The 21,136-nt window shown below is 38.0% G+C and overlaps 1 protein-coding gene across 1 annotated transcript in view; it reads right to left on the reverse strand.

Annotated features, from left to right (window-relative positions):
- Positions 1 to 21,136, reverse strand: part of TTC33 (tetratricopeptide repeat domain 33) — a 34,890-nt gene that overhangs the window by 4,973 nt on the left and 8,781 nt on the right. Inside the window, exons 3-4 of the mRNA XM_055325047.1 lie at positions 3,201 to 3,282; positions 1,375 to 1,506 (exon numbers count right to left, since the gene is read on the reverse strand). Coding sequence (XP_055181022.1) covers positions 1,375 to 1,506; positions 3,201 to 3,282 — 214 coding nt within the window. The remainder of the gene's footprint in view (positions 1 to 1,374; positions 1,507 to 3,200; positions 3,283 to 21,136) is intronic.

Here is a 21,136-nt window from a genome sequence, read left to right on the forward strand (position 1 = left end):
AATATCTATCTACCTTCTTAAAATATATATACATATATTTGTATATATTTTTTAAAACACAATGTTTCTAAGGATAGAAATTAGGGCTGGGCCCTAAACACTGGATGATGATTAAGATGAAAAAAAAGAAGTTAAAAAAGTGTGAAAGAAAGTGCCTGACAAATTGCTGCTGAGGACTCCAAATCCATTAAAGTACATGTAACACTATTATAGTTCAAGATAAATCAAGTGCATTGTTCTGCTTCTGCAGACCAGCAGACATAAGAGTCTAGAGATTTCTTGGTTAAACCATGATCAGGAAGGTACCAAGAATGCCCACCTTTGAAGACAAGAGCTTAGATCCAAATAACGCTAACATGTATTGACTGTCACAAGAGACAAGAAAGGACATTAAAGAATGATAAAAGGGTCAATTCACACCAGGAACATGTAACCATTATGTGTCTCTCATGAATAAATGAATAAAATCTAAATAAATAAATATTTTTATTATTTTATAAATACTATTTATTTATTTATTTATTTATTTATTTATTTATTTATTATTTATCATCATTACTCTCCCATATTCTACTTTCTTCCTTCCTCTATATAATCTATTAGTGGTTTTGTCTCCATGAGATACTGGTATCACTTTATAATGTGGGAAATTTAATGCTGCAAAAAATTATCCTAAAAATTTCTTTCTTTATATTTGAATGTTTACCAAATGCCATTTAAAAAAAATTTTCATAGGCAGCCCAGGTGGCTCAGAGGTTTAGTGCCACCTTCAGCCCAGGACCTGATCCTGGAGACCCAGGATCGAGTCCCACGTCGGGCTCCCTGCATGGAGCCTGCTTCTCCCTCTGCCTGTGTCTCTGCCTCTCTCATTTTCTCTCTCTCTCATTCTGTCTCAAATAAATAAATAAATAAATAAATAAATAAATAAATAAATAAATATCTTTAAAAAAATTTTCATGATGTCTAATAACAAAAAAAATTCTTTTTAAAAAATATTTTATTTCTCTATTTTGGGGGGGAAGGGTCAGAGGGAGGGAATCTCAAGCAGCCATCCCACTGAGCATGAAGCCCAACATGGGGCTCAATCTCACAACCCATAAGATCATGACCTAAGCCAAAACCAGGAGTCAGATGCTTAACTGACTGAGCCACCTCGGGGTGCCTTTTTTCAGGCACCCCCTGAAAAAAATATTCTGCCTCTAATATAATTGATGTTTACAACAGAAAAGGATGTTCAGTAATAACTTTGTTCTGTGTTTATGGCTTAATACCTTTAAGAGGTAATTTGCTATTTACTTTTTGCAGAGGTGTGGTTCAGCTAATCAAAACAGGTCAGAATAAAATTTCATCATTATAATAATCTGACTTCCTTACCAGGACTATCTCTCCTAATCCAAGCTGAGCACGTCCCAAAGTCTGCCAAGACTCCCATGAATGTGGATTTCTCTGGACAGCCATTTCAGCTGCATGTACTGCTGGGAACATTTCATGAAGAGACATGAGGACCTAGAGCCAAATAAAAGAAACAAAACCTGTCAGTAATATTCATAAATTAGTGAACTACTAATGAATAACCATATGCAAACTTTTTCATTTAAAAAAATTTTTAGTCTGGTAAATATAGTGGTTCAGTGGTTTTGATCCCCTTCTCTGCCATTCAGGATCAGGAATGAATATATATTCTTCTTATTTCTAAAATAACTATGAAACTATAAATTATCCCCTTTTCAGTTATTGAACTCTGTTGTCCATCTGGTTAAAAAGGTGGTCATGATCTTGCTATGGTGGCTCAGAGACATTAGAATTCTTTTTTTTTTTTTTTTAATTTTATTTATTTATTCATGAGAGATACAGAGAGAGAGGCAGAGACACAGGCAGAGGGAGAAGCAGGCTCCATGCAGGGAGCCTGACGTGGGACTCGATCCCTGGACTCCAGGATCACGCCCTGGGCCGAAGGCAGGTGCCAAACCTCTGAGCCACCCAGGGATCCCCGACATTAGAATTCTTAATTCCACTTCTGATTATTCTATTTACAATGTGGTTTTCAGGGGACCCCAGGTCTTAATGTTAAACGAGGTAAATTTAAATTTGTTCAACCACCCATCCTATGAACATCTTCATGGTACAGAAATCATTTAAACACTCCCTAGGCCTCCCCACAACTGGGTTTTTCAAACCATACAAAGCAGAAAAATAGGGAGTTCCAGAACTTTCTACTTCAGTCTGTGGGAAAGGACTAGATTTTATCTATCATCTTTAAAACCATTCACATTTCACAAGATTTGCAACACAACTATCATTCTCAGGTTACAAATTAAACTATTTATTTCAAACTATTTATTTCATTTTAGTTCACCAGAAATACTGCCTTTAACATATACATAGTCAAGACTGAAAATTAAAGATCCAAATGAAGGTCCTCAGAGCACTTCATTCAATGAACATAATTTACTTGCAGTTTTCTTGGTTAAATTAAAATCAAAGCTGATAAAGAATGTGCCTTATGTTTGAGATCATCATCTGAAAGTATCTGTATGGAGTGCAGATCAAGGCTGAATTGCAATTATTGTCTGCCAAAAATATATTTGATACTCTGTTAAAGATTTGAAAGTCTTTTGGATAACTTTAATCCAAGTGCTCAGGGATTTTCTTTATAGACTTTCCCACAAAATATTAGACATGTATTTTTTAAATTGTTATTTTTAAACTATTAATAAATTGAGTCTATTCTGACCTTTTGCCAAGGAGTAGGTCATTTTCAGAGAGATACCATCATTCAGAGTCCAATCCATCCTCATTCTAAAGAAACAAAGCTATTGCTCAGTCCACTACCATTTATTTCCAAGGAAAGCAAACATATTTATTTAAGAAATCACCAGTGACTTCCTCAAAGATAGTCATCTGTTCATATCTTACCATAGGTTGAAATAAGTTAACATCATTGTGAAAATAAATGACTTTCTAATTTCATGCAAAAGACAGAGCCATAAATGATACAGCAATAATATTTTATCATCCAGGGCCATCAATAATAATATGGTAACATATTTGTAAAGGAAATATTGAAAAAATTTGAAAAAAGACATACTTGAGAATTATAATGGAAAGAAATGCTATTTTGGCTAATTACTGCTCACCAAACACATGAACACAATACAGTGAGATTTCATAAGGAAAGTGAAATTCTTCATAATCATTACCTGTGACTTCATCTCATACAGGGTAGCATCATCTGGGGTTAACTGCAGCGCTTCATCCCATTTTTGAATTGCCTCTCGATATCTGTGGTTAAGTCACATTAGTATATTTTCAGTAAGTCCTTGAGAGTACATGACCAAATTTTAAAATTAAGTACTAAGGAATAATTGTAGATCAAAAAATAACTCTATTCAAGAACTAATGACAATAATAATGTTACAAAAGCAAGAAAAATGAAGAGATAAAGGGAAAGGACGGCAAAAGAGAAAAAGACAAATGCAAATAAAAGAGATCCTAGAAATCTTTTTCCAATGACGCCTGAGTGGCTCAGCAGTTGAGCATCTGCCTTTGGCTCAGGGTGTGATCCTGGGGTCTGGGATCAAGTCCTGCATCGGGCTCCTTGTAGGGAGCCTGCTTCTCCCTCTGCCTGTGTCTGTCTCTCTCTCCCTCTGTGTCTCTCATGAATAAATAAATAAAATCTTTAAAAATTAAAAAGAAAAATCTTTCTCCAATTTTATGTTCTGGGCTGAGAAATCACCACCAAAATTTCCCTTTTCATCAACCTCAATATCTGCAAATGTCACACACGTTAGATGTAGTGCAAAGGACTTTGCCGAAGAATTACAATCCAGTTGCAATCCTGGGCTCTACTGAAGCAATCCAGCTGACACAGAACACTAAAAAGCTGCCTGGTAATTGTGTAAAGACTTTTCAGTTTTGGGGCAACTGGGTGGCTAGGTTGAGTGTCTGACTCTTGATTTTGGCTCAGGTCATGATCTCAGGGTCGTAGGACTGAGCCCTCCATCAGGCTCCATGCTCAGTGAGGAGTCTGCTTAAGATTCTCTCCTCCTTTGCCCCTTCCCTGAACCACCCCCAGCTCATACTTTCTCTCCCTCTAAAATAAATAAATAAATAAATAAATCTTGAAAAAAATAAAAAGATTCTTCAGTTTTAAGTTTCCTCATATGTACATTCCATGAGCTCAGGCACTGACTTTTCATCACTATTCACACATGTACTTATAAAAAATGGGTCAAATGAATGAAAAACAGTTTAGAGATGGTGATTTCCACTACCGCCTTTGTTTTTTTTAAGATTTATTTATTTATTCATAAGAGACACAGAGGGAGAGAGAGGCAGAGACACATGCAGAGGAAGAAGCAGGCTCCCCACAGGGAGCCCGATGCGGGACTTGATCCTGGATCCCGGGATCACGACCTGAGCGGAAGGCAGCCGCCCAACCGCTCAGCCACCCAGGCATCCCTACACTACCACCTTTTCACTGACGTCCTCCTAGTTAGGTTTTTCTTATAAAAGCTCCAGAGTCAACTAACATCCCCACGAAGTTGTGCCACAGGTACCTCATTCTGCCTAAAACTGATCTTAGCATATTATATGCCAAATCTGCAGAAGCACTGAAACACTTTCTTTTTTAAATAAAATTAAGGAAGGACTAAGTCCTATGTGTTGTCCAAAGCATTCATTTTCACAGGATCCTTCACAAGTGGTTAACTCATATGTACTCGAATATTTCTAGAAAGAGAAAGTTCTATTTACCAAAATGTTTTCCATTATAATGAGTTGAAATTTTCTATTCTGTATCTTTCCCCTAATGCTACTAATTCTGCTTTCTAGAACTAAACAGAAAACATATAATCTACTAGTTTTATTTTTATTTATTTATTTTTTTAAGATTTTATTTATTTATTCACGAGAGACAAAGAGAGAGAGGGAGGCAGAGACACAGGCTGAGGGAGAAGCAGGCTCCACGCAGGGAGGCTGACGTGGGACTCGATCCCAGGTCTCCAGGATCACACCCTGGGTCGAAGGTGGGGCCAAACTGCTGAGCTACTGGGGCTGCCCAATCTACTAATTTTAATTCTTGGCTACACCAGAATAATCTAGGGAGTTCTAGAAGGGAAGAAATATACAACACAACACACATAACACACACAGCTGGTCCCTGCCTCAGCTCATCCAAAACAGATATTCTCAGAAGAGGGCCTAGGCATCTATATTTTTTGAACCAGGTAATGTTAACATAATAAACACCAAGGTCGTGAACCATTGATAATATCTTTCATAGTGAATTAAGCCCTATCATGTGCTATTTTCTCTTGAATTACGCATTGTTACCTGTTTTCCAGACCCTTCATTTCCCCTGTATGTTTTCTTCTATATCACTTCCTACTGAATATTGGAAGATCCAAACCAAACATAACCACCAAAATGTGGGCTAATATGCACTGAATATTATTTAAATATTAATTAATAAATATAATAAATAATAAATTAATAATTAATTAATTAAAATATTATTTAAACAGAGGTCAGTGAAATAAAGAAATAAAGGCAAAATTTGGTAGAAAATAGGAAGTTGAAGAACATAAAAAAGCACATTGTTTCCACCTTGCTAGACAGTTCCTTGATTAGCAAGGAACACAAATGGGCAGTGCCATTTTCCAGGGTCTTACATTATCTTGGCAAATGACAAATGGGCTACAGATACCTGAAAATAAGTTTGCCACAGAGCCAACTCCCTGGCTAGCAGCAGGGTGAGGGTGGACATGGTGGGAATGTATTTTACAGGACACCTTCGCTGCCATTAAGGCTGTAGCAGTAGCTATTGCTATTTTGTAGTAGCAGGCTATATAGAACCATATGCTTCACACTCACCCCGCAAAACCCGCAAAAGCTGGTAGTCTTTGTTTCCAGGTGAACCAAATCTAAATATGCAGAGATGGCTATCAGACTTACTGCCTGGACCATGGTTAATATCTTCTTCCCTAACAGGGGCCCCTGCTAGGTACTGAAGAGATAACTATTTGAACACTATGTTTAATTCTCCATGAAAGACTACTAGAATTTTAGGAACACAGTGTGACCATTATTCACCTCATTTTTATGAGGTGCTACCACAATGCTGTGTTTCCCTACTTCTGCCTGCATCAACAATATTCTTTTTTTTTTTTTTTAATTTTAGGTATTTAACATACAGTGCAATATTGATTTCTGGAGTAGAATTCGGTGATTCATCACTTACAAACAAAACCCATTGCTCATCATCAAAGTACCCTCCTTAATCCTCATCACCTACTTGGTCCATCCCCCCACTCACCTCCCTGCATCAACTCTCAGTTTTTTCTCTGTCATTAGGAGTGTCTTATGGCTTATTTCTCTCTTCTTTTTTTCTTTTCCCCCTTTTCATATGTCCATCTGTTTTCTTTCTTAAATTCCATGTATGAGTGAGATCGTATGGTACTTGTCTTTCTCTGACTTACTTCACTTAGCATAACACATTCTAGCTCAAGCATGTGACTCTTGATCTCAGGGTTGTGAGTTCGAGCCCCACACTGGGTAAAGAGATTGTTTAAAAATAAATCTTTAAAAAAAAAAACCTTTTAAATTACAAATTATATCTAGGCTGTTTAATCCTCTAAAAATTAGCTTACATGTTTAACAACTAAAATTATACTTTTAAAATATTTATTTTTAGGGTAGCCCCGGTGGCGCAGCGGTTTAGCGTCGCCTGCAGCCCAGGGCATGATCCTGGAGACCCTGGATCAAGTCCCATGTCAGGCTCTCTGCATGGATCCTGCTTCTCCTTCTGCCTGTGTCTCTGCCTCTCTCTGTCTGTCTCTATGAGTAAATAAATAAAATCTTTAAAAAAATAAAATAAATAAAATATTTATTTTTAGTCTTACAGAAAAGAGGGAAAAATCCTTATAACGAAACACAAAGCAAAAGCAAGCCTCTCATGTCCTCTCTCCTCAATCTAGTCTTCAAAATACATGCATATAAACCAGCACGTTTAAAAGCTCTACTTCAAATGAACAATTACTTTCAACCTAAGTTGTGTAAACAACAAAAGAACATGTACATGAACACTCTTTTCAAACCCTTATGAAGTACAGAGAATTTTTTCTCCTCCAAAAAGTAAAAAAAAAAAACTACACACACACAAAAAAAAACCCTTAGAAATAAAAATGACAAACCTGTAAACAACTGCTGGTGAGGAAAAATATCAGCTCACATGCACATGACCTTTAAAACCCATCTGTCATTTGGAACACTATATCCAAAAAAGGGGAAAGTATGCTTTTTTACTTTTTAGAGAAAGAGAACACACTGGATGGGGCGGGGGGGGGGGGGGTGACAGAGGGGTTGTGAGACAGAGAATATTAAGCAAACTAGCACTGAGCACGGAGCCAGATGCTGGACTCGATCTTACAACTCTAAGAGCACAACCTGAGCTGAAACCAAGAGTTGGACACTTAACCAACTGTGCCACCCAGGCTCCCCAAAATATGTTTTTTTAAATGCACATCCAGTTTGACCCACCAATTCCATTTCTATAAATCTCCATTTTGAAGTGGCCTGTATACGTACACACTTTTATCAATGAAAGGGCAGTCACTGTACCATTTGTAAAAATTAAAGATAAAAAGATCCTTTCTTAAAAGAGAGATGGCAAGATACATTTAATACATCATGCAATGAAATGCCAGTATCCCCTCATATCTAAATCTTTCTGGTTCCTGGTTTTAGAAAGTAAGAGTCTGGATAGTAAGAGATCAACTAGATAGTCATTTTTTTTTAAAGGCAGTTCTACGCGTAATAATACAAAACAATCTCTAAGATATATTAAGTAAAAAAGGCAAGGGAAATGGTGTATATATTTAGAACGCTACCACTTATGACGTTTAAAGAAATAACAGGTCCATATGCTTATAAATCTAAAGATTATCTGCGGCAAGATATCAAGGAATTGGTAATTGGTCGCCTGTGGGAAAGTGAAGTAATAGACCAGAGGACAAGAGTGAGAGCAAAATGTACTTTTCATTGTATATCCTTTGTTATTATTGCATTTGCCTTTTAAAATCATATGCATACAGGGTGCCTGGGTGGCTCAGTTGGTTAATTGTCTGTCTCTTGATCTTGGCTCAGGTCTTGATCTCACAGTGTTGAGTTCAAGCCTTACACTGGACTCCAAACTGAACACAGAGTCTATTTTAAAAAAAGAAAAAAAGTATAATCATGTGCATGTGTATTGTTCTTTTCATTAAAAATTGTACCAATAAGTTAAACAAATCATGGCCCTTGCTAATATTACACAGAGAAAGAGAGTAAATGAGAAGGAAAAAAGATACCAGGGCTGGAGTTTTCAAAATTCAGAAGTCATGCAGAGAAGAAAGGGCTAACAAAGACAGCTGAGAAGCAGAGAAAGAAAGGAAGAAGAAATTCAGGAGTGTATGTGATTTCATAGAAAACAAGAAGTGTGTCACAGTGAGTGACAGGTTGTACCTCAGGGAGAAGTAGTAACGTGTACGTCAATGGGAGCACTGAGTGAAACAGCAGAAACCAGACTGAGGTGTGAGGTGGAAGGAAGAAAGGAGAGACAAGGACTGCGGACAACTCCCTGGGGAAGTTTTTCCGTGAATACCCAAGAGAGAAATGAGAAGATAACTGACCAGGATTATAAAATCAAGAGAAGGTTGACATATATCTCAAACACATGTCCAGACTGCTCATTACCAGCTCCTACTCCAAACTTACTCTACCCTGGCAACCTTGGCTCGGAGAACAGCACCACCAAGTCATCTTTGATTATACTTTCCCTGGGTTACATGAGTCATCAATTCTCTCTCTGATTCACCCTTCAACCCACTGTTGCTGCTCCTATTTAGTGTAGTCAGCCTTCCTTGCTAGGATTATCAAAAATTCAATTAAGGTTTTCCTCTGGCCTCCTCTTGACTAGACTTCTGTGGTTGGAACACTGTTGTCAAACAGTGTTTGTCAGCTAATTCCAGTTTGTCTTTCCTGACTCCACTCTCATGCCCTTCCCTCCCAGAAATCGTCTCAAACACTCTTCAATGGGTCTATTCCCCCATTTAATTAAATACTCTCCTTTTATACCATCTGAAGAACTTTCTAAATAGTCCTCTTTACTCCGTATCAAAACAATTTCTTGGGGATCCCTGGGTGGCGCAGCGGTTTGGCGCCTGCCTTTGGCCCAGGGCGCGATCCTGGAGACCCGGGATCGAATCCCACGTCGGGCTCCTGGTGCATGGAGCCTGCTTCTCCCTCTGCCTGTGTCTCTGCCCCCCTCTCTCTCTGTGTGTGTGACTATCATAAATAAATAAAAAAAATTAAAAAAAAAACAATTTCTCTCGTGTCACCCACAAAAGATGCTTATGTAATATCTTCTTTGCAGCAATGTCTAACAAAAGCACTACATAAATGTTTGCTGAATAAAAAAAGATATAAGAAATTAATATACTATGCTATTTTGGGTGAGGAGAGCAGAATATAAATCAACAAATGTCAAATGATGTTGAATATAATTTTATCTTTGCTGAATTCGAAAGACTTAGATTTTACACAGCTTTAGAGTAAATTTTAATTATTTGTTCTAATTATTTAAGTTCTTGATAAAAAGAAAAGCTGATACACTAAAATACTAATAAACTCAAAAGCTTTATTCCAGATATAGTTGATTCTCATTCCCATAGTTATGTTCCACAAAGTTGTTGTAGAGACTTAATTTAGCAAATACTGAATCATTGCTCATAGGGAAAATACAGGGTTAAGTTCCTGCAAGTGGCTGGTCATATTTTTACCAACTTATCAACATATAGCCTTGTTTTATGTGTTTCTGTTTAAAGACATCTTATTTAGGGGCCCCTGGGTGGCTCAGTGGTTGAGCATCTGCCTTTGGCTCAAGTCGTGATCCCAGGGTCCTGGGATCAAGTCCCACCTGGGGCTCCCTGCAGAGAGCTCACTTCTCCCTCTGCCTATATCTCTGCCTCTCTGTGTATCTCTCATGAATAAATAAATATTTAAAAATAAATAAAGACATCTTATTTAATAAATATTCCTGATTCATTAACACTGAACTCATGGCCAACAGCACTGTAACTCATGCCTGCACAAAGCTTACTGAACACACATATTTTCTCTATAAAAATCTGTGATCATTCACATCATGGCCTTCTTGTCCTTAGGAACACCAGATACACTTCTGAACTATACTTGGGCACCATTTTAAACAGCAAAATCACCAACAAAAGCAAAAAATGTAGAAAATATAACATTAGGCCACAAAAAGGGTGCCTATTTACAGTATGGGAGCTGAAACAAGAAGGCAAAGTTCTTCACCTTGTGTAACTCACCTGGGAACATATGCAGCGGGCACTCAAATTTTTCTCAGGTCTTTGCATGTCCACTAATGATTGTGAAATCACCATGAGCATTGATTTGGGGGTTATTAATATATTTTAGTGAGTGGGTAAACTCATAAATGCAGAATCCACTTAAGCAGAAATGCTATAGGATTTTTTTCTATGTCAAGTAAAATGAAACTAGCCACAAATGAGTACCACTTTCCACTAATAGCATGACAGATTTCTATTTGACTTCTATCAATAATTTTACATCCTTATATGGAAATACCGAAACAAATTTAAAAGCTATTTCTATCCCATGTTGGGTGTAGAGATTACTCGAATTTAAGTAGGCCTCATGCCCAGTGTGGGGCTTGAACTCACAATCCTGAGATTAAAAGCTGCATGCTCTACCGAATGAGCCAGTCAGGTACTTCCCCTCCCCTAAAAGCTATTTCTACACAGCTACATTTTTAGCAAATCCCTAGCTAATACTAACATTCATAATTTTATTTCCTCATTAAAAACTATGTCATCAAGAACTTTAAAGTTTTCACCTTATTTTATATAATGTATCTAATAATATTTACAATAATTGTGTCCAAAAATGTTTCATGATAAGATAACCTTTCTGGCTCAGTTTATATTTTCTTATTGGAAGTGGCTTTCCTTTGTTAAGGATATAATATTTGAAATTAAAGGCTTAGTTTACTCCTTGATTTTGTAAGAGCTTTCATATAGACATTATAATGATATTGAAAGTAGTTTTAGATAGACTTAATTTGAGTGAAAGATGTGTGACTTCCAATGTAGGTATATCAGGTTCCAACTTTTAGACAATGATCAATTTTCTAAATGTTTTTTAAATTTTTATTTATTTATGATAGTCACAGAGAGAGAGAGAGAGAGAGAGAGAGAGAGAGAGAGGCAGAGACACAGGCAGAGGGAGAAGCAGGCTCCATGCACCAGGAGCCCGACGTGGGATTCGATCCCAGGTCTCCAGGATCGCGCCCTGGGCCAAAGGCAGGCGCCAAACCGCTGCACCACCCAGGGATCCCTCAATTTTCTAAATTAAACCAAAAACAAAATGTGTAAGTTATTTGGAGTTTCTCTGTGTAGAATTTGGAGTAGCATTCTGAAGAAAGCAAGGACAAAATAATGTGTAAGCAATACAATGAACATTTATCATAAGGAATCTAATTTCCATAACTTAAGCTCAGAAAGAAAGAAAATTGAACAAAAAGGCAATAAAAGAGAAAAACATACTTCCTAATCACTGCATATTTGCTCAAGACATATGTATTGAGAAGGGAAGTGGATTGGGAAGAAGTCCTGAGATGATGCTCAGACCAGAGTCCCTGCGTGATCCTATTAGGCAAGGGAGAAGATGTAACCATACTTTAAATTCTCAATTGCCCCGAGTTTTAGTCACTATAACTTATTGAAATTATTGTACACGGGATTAGGTTAAGTCATAAAGCCCACTTTCAGTAATAATTTAAACTTAAACTATTTACTTACACAAAAGAACATATTTTAAAAGTGTCTAATTTATTACAGACAAGGACAAACAATTTAGGGTGGATCAATTGCCTCTGGAAACAGTAAAAGGAGCTCTGTAATTACATCAAGGTGTATACACACTGAATAAAGGTCATTTTCCAAAGCAAATTAAAACAATGATGTCAACTCCTACCTAGTGCAGGATGTTTCTTAGTTGTTATTGTACTGAAAGTAATTGCCCTGTTCTCCTTGCCATACTAGACACGAGTTTTCTAAAAAAAGTAAAAAGTCACAATTTTAATATCCCAATTTCTTTTTTTTAAAAGATTTTATTTATTTCTTCATGAGAGACACACAGAGAGAGGCAGAGACACAGGCAGAAGGAGAAGCAGGCTCCTTGTGGGGAGTCCAATGCAGGACTCGATCCCAGGACCCCAGGATCATAACCCGAGCCAAAGGCATCAGATGCTCAACCACTGAGCCACCCAGGAGTCCCAATCTCCCAATTTCTACTTCTGATATAGAGATCCTTTAAAATTATTTTATCATCCATATTATTCACTCATTGAATATACACACAAATGTCACAAAATAAAATTCACTAGGAATTAATTCCAGTATCATGGAATAACTTGGATCAAATTAAAACATTAAGTAAATGGGCAGGACTATAGCAAGCTGCCTTATTTTAATAAGTATATGATTCAACCACAAATTATGCAAAAGGCAAAATAATAAAGAGGGCTCCCTTCCCTAGCTAAACCCAATCGACCTGCCATCTTGCTTCCTCTGAGAGGCTGTGACTCCCTTCCCTAGATCATTCTTGTGACTATTGGCTCATGATATCCAGTTACTTTTCCTTACAGAACTTAAAATTTTACACTTATTTCTCTGTTTGTTTAAGCCGGAAGTTCTGTGTACACCAAGATATATGCAGCTGTAGCGCCTAACATGATAGGACTTCACATATATCAATAATTTCTGAAGGAATAAGGTAGACACAAAGAGTGGTATACAGTCTCTGTGGGATAAACAAAGACAATACGGCCCTGACCACAAAATAGCTGCCAGTGCCTAAGCCAAAGCTTTAAATACCACAGTTAAAAATGTAATAATCTTAAGAGCCCTAATGCATTTCAGCATATTTGCACAATCTAGTAATAAAAATAAAGAATGCTTCTGTCCTAAGAAAGATACATTATCTGAAAAAAGAGAATCCTAATAATCACTGAAGACTTTGTAATACATATGCTAAATAAAAATCCTAAAGAATTAAGCCAGCAACTTATTAAAAAGTATGAAGTCCACATGACCATGTAGGATACACCTCAGAAAAGCATTAGAAAAACTTTTGTATGTAAACAGACAAATGGAGGGGGAAAAGTACATGACTTTCAACAATACTTAACATCCATTTCAACTATTCATAGCTATTCCCTATAATGTTCTTAACAAAAACTATATACATCACAGAAATTTAGTCTCTTGGTGCAATTATCCACTAAGCTTTAATGATATCATGTCTAAAAGTGGTAACTATGTCACCTAAAAAGAAAGTGCTTGTACTTCTTCAGGCAAATTATGGGTGATTTCAAGCCTACCTCTAAATATTTCCAAATATTACTTCAGACACAACATGAAAAGCTTTGGAAATGTGCTATGTTCTATTCTCTGAAAAATTAAGTTATACCTTCATAATAATCCTCCTATTCATAATATTCTAAGAAATGTAGTGGTAGTAAATTCTGGAGAACTTAACACCAGTGAATCTATTTCTTCCTGTATTAGTTTATCAGTCCAATCTTTTCTCTACCACTCCCCACCCACACCTCTGCTCCACTCAGCTGTGTATGTGCCCAATCCCCACCCACAGATCACATCTTTGTTCATGTGGGGCCCCCCAGCACACAAACACATGCATATCTAGGATTGCACTCCTTACCCCTCTTCACTATTCAAAGGCTCTCTCTCCTTTAAGCCCAAGGTAAAATTCCTTTCTTCATGAAGACCATGAGTACCACTCATCTGACTACATAGTAACACTGGTAGTCCTAAAGTACTGTATGTTTTACAACGTACTTTCAATAGCATCACTTAATATACAATTATTCTCACAAAAAGTTCATTCACTTAGTGCTCATAAAAGTCCCCGACCATTGGCATTATTTGTTCTCATTTTACTGAGGAGCAAACAAAGATAGAGAGCAGCTATGGAACTAGTCCTCAGACACGTGGTATTAATCCTGTAAAAACCAGAAAGGTAGCTCTTACAACTACAAGACTAATGCTTTTCCAACTACCCCAATGCTGTCTCCCATTTAATTTTTGTCTAATTTTTCTATGTATTTTTATCTTCTCTTTACTAATGAGTTGAAGGACCAAAGGGTACATTCACCTGTACTCTCTACAACACCCAGAACGTGGCCAGGCATATAGAAGGTGTTAACATCCCAGATTCTATCTACCTCATTTGTCCTACCTTCTCCAAGAGAAGTCTCAGAAAGTAGCAAAAAAAGAAAAAGAAAAAAAGAAAAAAGCATGAAAGACATGAAAAGTGGGGACAATAGCTAGTATGCTGAAAATACATTTAAAAAAAAGGAAAGGAATGAAAACAAGTTTTACCCTAAAACAAAAGTAGCAAATGCCTTAATTCTTACTTTGTTCCATCTTACCATTCCACGTATAGAAATTACAAGAAATCCCAAGGCTAGGAGAATGGGAATATAGGTAGAAAGAACCAAGAAATTAAAATTCTAGGTAGAGTAGAAGGACTTTAAGACCCTGGGATGTGTGAGGTTTCAGGAGCCTCAGCTTTTGAGAAAAGGGCTGGTCCGGAGACCAAAGTCAGTAGAGTAAAAGCTCCATATAATGAGTATTTTAGGCTTTGTGGGCATACGGTCTGCCACAACTGCTCAATTCTGCTGTGGCACAAAAAACAGCCACATATAATATATAAACAAATGTGCATGCTTATGTCCAATAAAACTTTATTGACCACTTAAAATTTGTCACATTTGTCAAATGTTCTTTTCACTTTCAGTTCTATTTTCTGCCTAACTTAACCAGAACACTTATCACCCCATGGCAGCTATTTATATCCATTTATAAAGGCAGTTTGGGTTGTCATTATGACTTAGAGGCACTAGTGACAAGGGTTCATGGATGTTAACATCCAGCAAGCAAGGGGCAATCCTCACCAACAAAGACCTGTCCTGCCCAAAATGCCAACAACACTGTTACTGAGAAACAGGGTGGCTTCCCCCACCACGCCCTCCCACCCCCACAAGCCACTTACATTATCACAAAGTCCAAATGAAACTAAGCAGTTCGAGATGACACTGACCATCACTCACTGTGTTTTCTCTTTTCATTAGGCAGCATGTACACACAGATACACATACAAACACTGACATGTGCAAACACAGGCACACAGATTTCAGGGCAAAATAAAAATGTCCATTCCACCCCCTCAATTACGCTGCTTTTATTTTGAAGACGCTGTCACGGCTGGCAACAGAGGCTTTGCTAAGTGAAATGTGCTTTATGCCTACAGGACACGCAAAGGTTTACAGACACAAGTGAGCTGTTCTCCACTGGCTAAAAGGAAGCAGCAACCAGTGGGCATCTACTTCACTATCATAAGCTTATTGAATTCTCTCTCCTCCCTCATTTTTCATCTCTTTGATGTACTTCTCCTACAAATAAAGGGTAGCACCACCCAGATCCTCCATTTTGGGATCACAGGAAAGTTGGCACCCAACAAATCAATGGTTTCTTATAACTTCTAAGCATATCGCTTAATTCAACTTCAGCTTGGAACAGACTGAACAGACACAGCCCTGCTGCAGCTGTTGGATAGGAAGCATTACAAGATAAAAACTTGGTTTAAAGTCACTATGGTTAATAAATGACATTGATTCCGCCAGTTTAAAGGCAACCTTAACAGCATGCTGGCGAACTAGCACAAGGAAGGAAGCAAAGAGAATGGGCCCAGGGGTTGCACGAGGGCAGGGTGAGGTAAGCCCTATGCTGAGGTAAAGAACAGCTGGTGATCAAGCCAAGTAGGTTAGCACACTCATTTATTGGACAGAAATGTCAAAGTGTTTAACTACTTTGCTCCCAATTAGATTCCTAATTTACTATGGCTTCAAGTTTAATGAGCTTTATAGTTATCAGCTTGTTCACTTGATAAATATTTATTAAGCATCTATTCTGGGACAGGTAGTATTCTAGGTACTGAGGATGCAGCATTCAACAAGATAAAAAACGAACCCTACTGTTTTTCTAGATCTTATATTCTAGAATGTTTGCATGCAGGAAGAAGGCAGAGAAAGACAACAAACCTAAGTTAAAATATGATGAGTGCAGATGAAAAAAAAAAAGTGGAGGGATGTGAAAAGGAGTGACTCCAAATGTGTGGTCAGAAAAGACCTCTCTAGAAAGGTATTTTAGCTATGATCTGACTGACAAAATGTGGTCAGCTAAGATATGGGGAAAGTTCCATTCCAGACAAAAGAACCCAAGCCAAGGAAAGGCCTAACACCTCATTTTGAAGAAAGAAAACCAGCATGGTTACGGCAACAGGAGGAAGGAGAATGAGAGGTACAAGAGGCAAACTAAGCCACGATATCTTAGGAACTAGGAGGCCATGGTTATGACTGTGGCTTTAATTACATGTGTGATGGGGAATCTGTAGAGTTTTAATGCAACACATAGACACAATTTACATTTTCAAAAGATCAATCAGGCTCAGGGAGGTATAAGAATGAGCACAGGGAAACAGGAGACTACCTGAATGATCCAGGTAAGACATTAGTAGTAGATTAGATGCCAGCAATGAAAACAGAGAGGATAAAAAAGATTTAAAATATACTTGAAAAAAAAGAGAAGGGCGCCTGCATGGCTCAGTTGATTAAGCGGCTGCCATCAGATCAGATCATGATCCCAGAGTCCTGGGATATAGTCCTGTGTCAGACTCCCTGCTCACTTTCCCTCGTTCTCTCTCTCACAAATAAATAAATAAAATCTTAAAAAAAAAAAAAAAGAATATGTTTAAAAAATAAGGTCAACTTAACCTGGATATTAGGAACAAAAGAAAGAAGAGAATCCATGATGACATCTTAGTTTGGGTTCCCTGGGAAACAGAGCCTAAAGCCTAAGCTTAGTCTTTGTGGGGAGTAGGATCCCAGGGAAGCAAGAGTAAGGGTAAAAAAGAGAGTGAGGCAGGAAAGAGAATAAATATAAGGCATCTGCTAAGCTGGCAATAGCTTCAAAAACAAACAGATGATTGCTAATCTTGTAGAACTTCTTCAGAAGACTGTATAAAACCTGTGTGTCTTGGAAACTGTCCAGTGAGTAGAAGGGAAAATAATCTGCAGACTCCCTTCCATACTGTCTCCCACCAAATTCTACCCCACGTTTTAACTCCTCCCATACTTCTCAGTGTGTGACCCACTCCCTTCAGAGCATCTATAAGTCCAATCCGGCCAGTGTCAAGGTGTGATGGTCTCGGGTTGTCATTTAGGACCATAAATGTGGGCTGTTTGGTCTATAACAGCAGCAGCTGCTTCCAGGGCCTAATGGCCATAAGAACAGCAAAAAGGGCAGGCAGTTGGAAGTGACTGGGGCTGATTAGCTCTTTACTGGCACATAAACCAGTGGAACTGACTCCAGGCTTTTAGGCTTAAGTAACTGGGCAAATAGTGATGCCTTTTACTGACATGGGGAAGACTAAAAAGTACCAGATATTTGAAAGAAAAAGCAAAGTTCTGCTTAGTACATGTTCAATTTAAGATACTAATTAGACATCCAAGTGAGTATAAAGTAAGCACTGGAGATTTAGAAAATGAACACAAGAAGAGGAAGCAAAGATTAAGAAATGGACAGTGAGGGACACCTGGGTGGCTCAGTGGTTGAGTGTCTGCCCTCGGCTCAGGGCATGATCCTGGAGTTTCGGATGGAGTCCCACATAAGGCTCCCGGCATGGAGTCTGCTTCTCCCTCTGCCTGTGTCTCTGCCTCTCTCTCTGTGTCTCTCATGAATAAATAAATAAAATCTTTAAAAAAAATTTTAAAGAAATGGACAGTGAGACAAAAGAAAAACTGTGAGCGTGGTGCTGTAGATGAGAGAGCAGTGTATTCAGGAAGACAGGGGTCAACTATGCTGAATGATGACAAGGACAATGAATGAGAAAAGAGACATAATGTCCGGAGGTTATATAACCTTCACTAGAGGGGCTGCAGTAGGCCAGTGGGAATAGAAACGTAATGGATTAGACCCAGAGGATGATTCATCAAGAAATGGAGCTGGTGGTGAAAGGGGAATGAAGAAATGGTGGGGCATGTGCAGGCAAGGGAAGCTTTTTAAATGGCTGTTATCAAGATATACTTGTACATCAGTGAGAAGAATCCAAAAGAGAGGGAGGAACAGATGACATCTAAATGAAGCTCACAATCATTAAGTAGATCCATGCTGAAGCCAATAAAATGCATGCCACGTGGCCAGACTGCCCTCAGATTCACTTTGGTAGGTATACTTTTCTAGACAAGAGACAAAATTCATGGTAAATTCTAATTATATTTCTTCTTCACACATACACACTAATTCCCACAGAGAAAACTGGACATAATCAAATATCACCATCTAGTGGCTGAAACCTTGAAAGCCAACCTATCAAAGTTGGGACTCACACTGTGACTCTGGAAAGGTTTATCCCAGTTAGTAACAATTCTAGAAAAAGGTGTCTGAACAAAATAACTTGTAAAAAATCTTAATATTACATGAAATGTACCAATCACATATAAAATCCTAAAATATAATATCTGGAGTACATCTATCAAATGTTTCCCAGGTGCTAGGTGACATGTTAAGTTCTTTTTACATGGACTTGCCTTTTAATTCCGCAATAGTCTGAGAGAAGTCTTACCATTCGACACAGGAGGAAACTGACACTCAAAAAATTAATGATATACCAAAGGTTATACAGACAGAAATAATAGGATCTGAACAGAGGTAAAATGACTTCAAAATCCACACTCTTAATCACTATACTCACAATACTGTCCCTGTAAATCATCAAAATTACTTAGTGTTTAGATAGAACACCAGTTTTTGGTTACAAAGAATCATAAAGGTAGAACTTCAAATCTTAAAAACCAAGGGCACCTGGGTGGCTCAGTGATTGAGCATCTGCCTTTGGCTCAGGTTGTGATTCCGGAATCCTGGGATCAAGTCCTGCATCAGGCTCCCTGGAGGGAGCCTGCTTCTCCCTCTGCCTGTGTCTCTGCCTCTCTCATGAATAAATAAATAAAATCTTTAAAAACTATTCCATTGTAAACCAAAGTTTTTCCAGAGTAGTTAGTAATGAAGTAAACCAACAGCAGGAGACTCTGAAATGCTAAAGAACTGTGCTGCCTTTGGAGGAAGGATGACATTAACATACTTGGAGTGGGCTCCATTTCATGTGTCCAGATAACACTCTAAGGGCTAAATAAAACTAAATAAGAAAATATTCAGTGCAAAAAAGATAGAGGAAAGAAAGAAAAGGAAGGAAGGAGAGAAGAAAAGAAAGAAAATCACAAGGAGGCAAAGGCTTGTATCCTAGGAAGTAGAAGTACCTCTCTCTCCTTCATCACCTTTCCTCCCTTCCTCCATCTCTAGCAATTCCTCCAGAATCCTACTTCTCTACCATTCTCATGATTAGTACTCACCCCAAGTTCAAAGCTGTTCCGTATTTTGATGCACTTAATCCCTACCATCATTTTATACAAAAAAAACAAAAAACAAGGTGACATGATTTTATACACAATTTTATACAACTTCTGAGATGCTAACTTGAGGTAAATTCTAACTTGACGGGGATCCCTGGGTGGCGCAGTGGTTTGGCGCCTGCCTTTGGCCCAGGGCACGATCCTGGAGACCCGTGATCGAATCCCAGGTCAGGTTCCCAGTGCATGGAGCCTGCTTCTCCCTTTGCCTGTGTCTCTGCGCCTCTCTCTCTCTTTCTCTCTCTCTCTGTGACTATCATAAACAAATAAAAATTTAAAAAAAAATTTTAACTTGACAACTGGGAATATGTGCAACTGCAAAGTTCCCCTCCCCATTTCCAGACTGGGGACTTCTACCACTGCTCCCAGAGCCTAGGAAGTAAATTAAGAGGCTAATACATGACCCTGAGACCATGACCTAGGCCAAAATCAAGAGTTGGATGCTAAACCGACTAAGTCACCCAGGCACCCCTGATTTTTTTATCAAATGTATTGGAGTATAATTTAAATGCCAAAACATGTACCCATTTTAAGTATCCTCTTCAATGAGTTTTTAAAAATGTACACACCTAGGTAGATACTATAACCATTCACATTACAGAACCTTATTATTATTATTATTATTATTATTTTAGATTTTATTTATCTATTCGTGAGAGACACAGAGAGTAAGAGAGGCAGAGACACAGGCAGAGGGAGAAGCAGGCTCCCTGCAGGGAGCCTGACGTGGGACTCGATCCAGGGTCTCCAGGATCACGCCCTGGACTGAAGGCAGCACTAAACCGCTAAGCTGCCGGGGCTGCCCAAGAACATTATTATTAACCCAAAAAGTTCCCTATGCCCTTTCGCAGTCAACCCACCCCAATTTCTAGTTCCAGACAAACACTATAGATTACAGTCCCATTTAGGGATTTACATAGATGGAATCAGACAGTGTGCCCTCTTTCTTTTTCTCTGAACATAATGATTTTTGGATGCATCAATCACTCCTTTTTCATCACTCAGTAGGATTGTCACTACAGATTAGATCTGTCTTTAGAGAGTTTTACATAGATGAAATCAGATAGTATACATTCTTTGATTTCCTTCTCTGAACATAGTAATTTTTGGATGCATCATCATTCCTTTTCATCGCTCCATAGGGTACTACCGGATGGATATACCACAATTTATCCATTTACCTGCTATGAACATTTTGATTATTTCCATTTCATGGCCACTGTGAATAAAACTACGAGGAACACTGTTAGATAAGTCTTTCAGTGAATATATGTTTTCCTTTCTCCTGAATAAATATCTAGGAGGGAGTAGATTGCTGGATTGTATGGCAAAGTGTATGTTTAACTTTACAGGAAACAGTCAGACTGTTTACCAAAATAGTAAAACTATTTTACATTTTCATGAACAATGGCTGAAAATTTGAGTTGCTTTACATCATCACTTGATATTGTCAGTCTTTTCAATTTTAGCATTCTAGTGGTTATGTAGTACTATGCTGTGGTTTTA

This window comes from Nyctereutes procyonoides, unplaced genomic scaffold (genome assembly GCF_905146905.1).
Source record: "Nyctereutes procyonoides isolate TBG_1078 unplaced genomic scaffold, NYPRO_anot_genome, whole genome shotgun sequence".
Classification (NCBI taxonomy): Eukaryota; Metazoa; Chordata; class Mammalia; order Carnivora; family Canidae; genus Nyctereutes; species Nyctereutes procyonoides.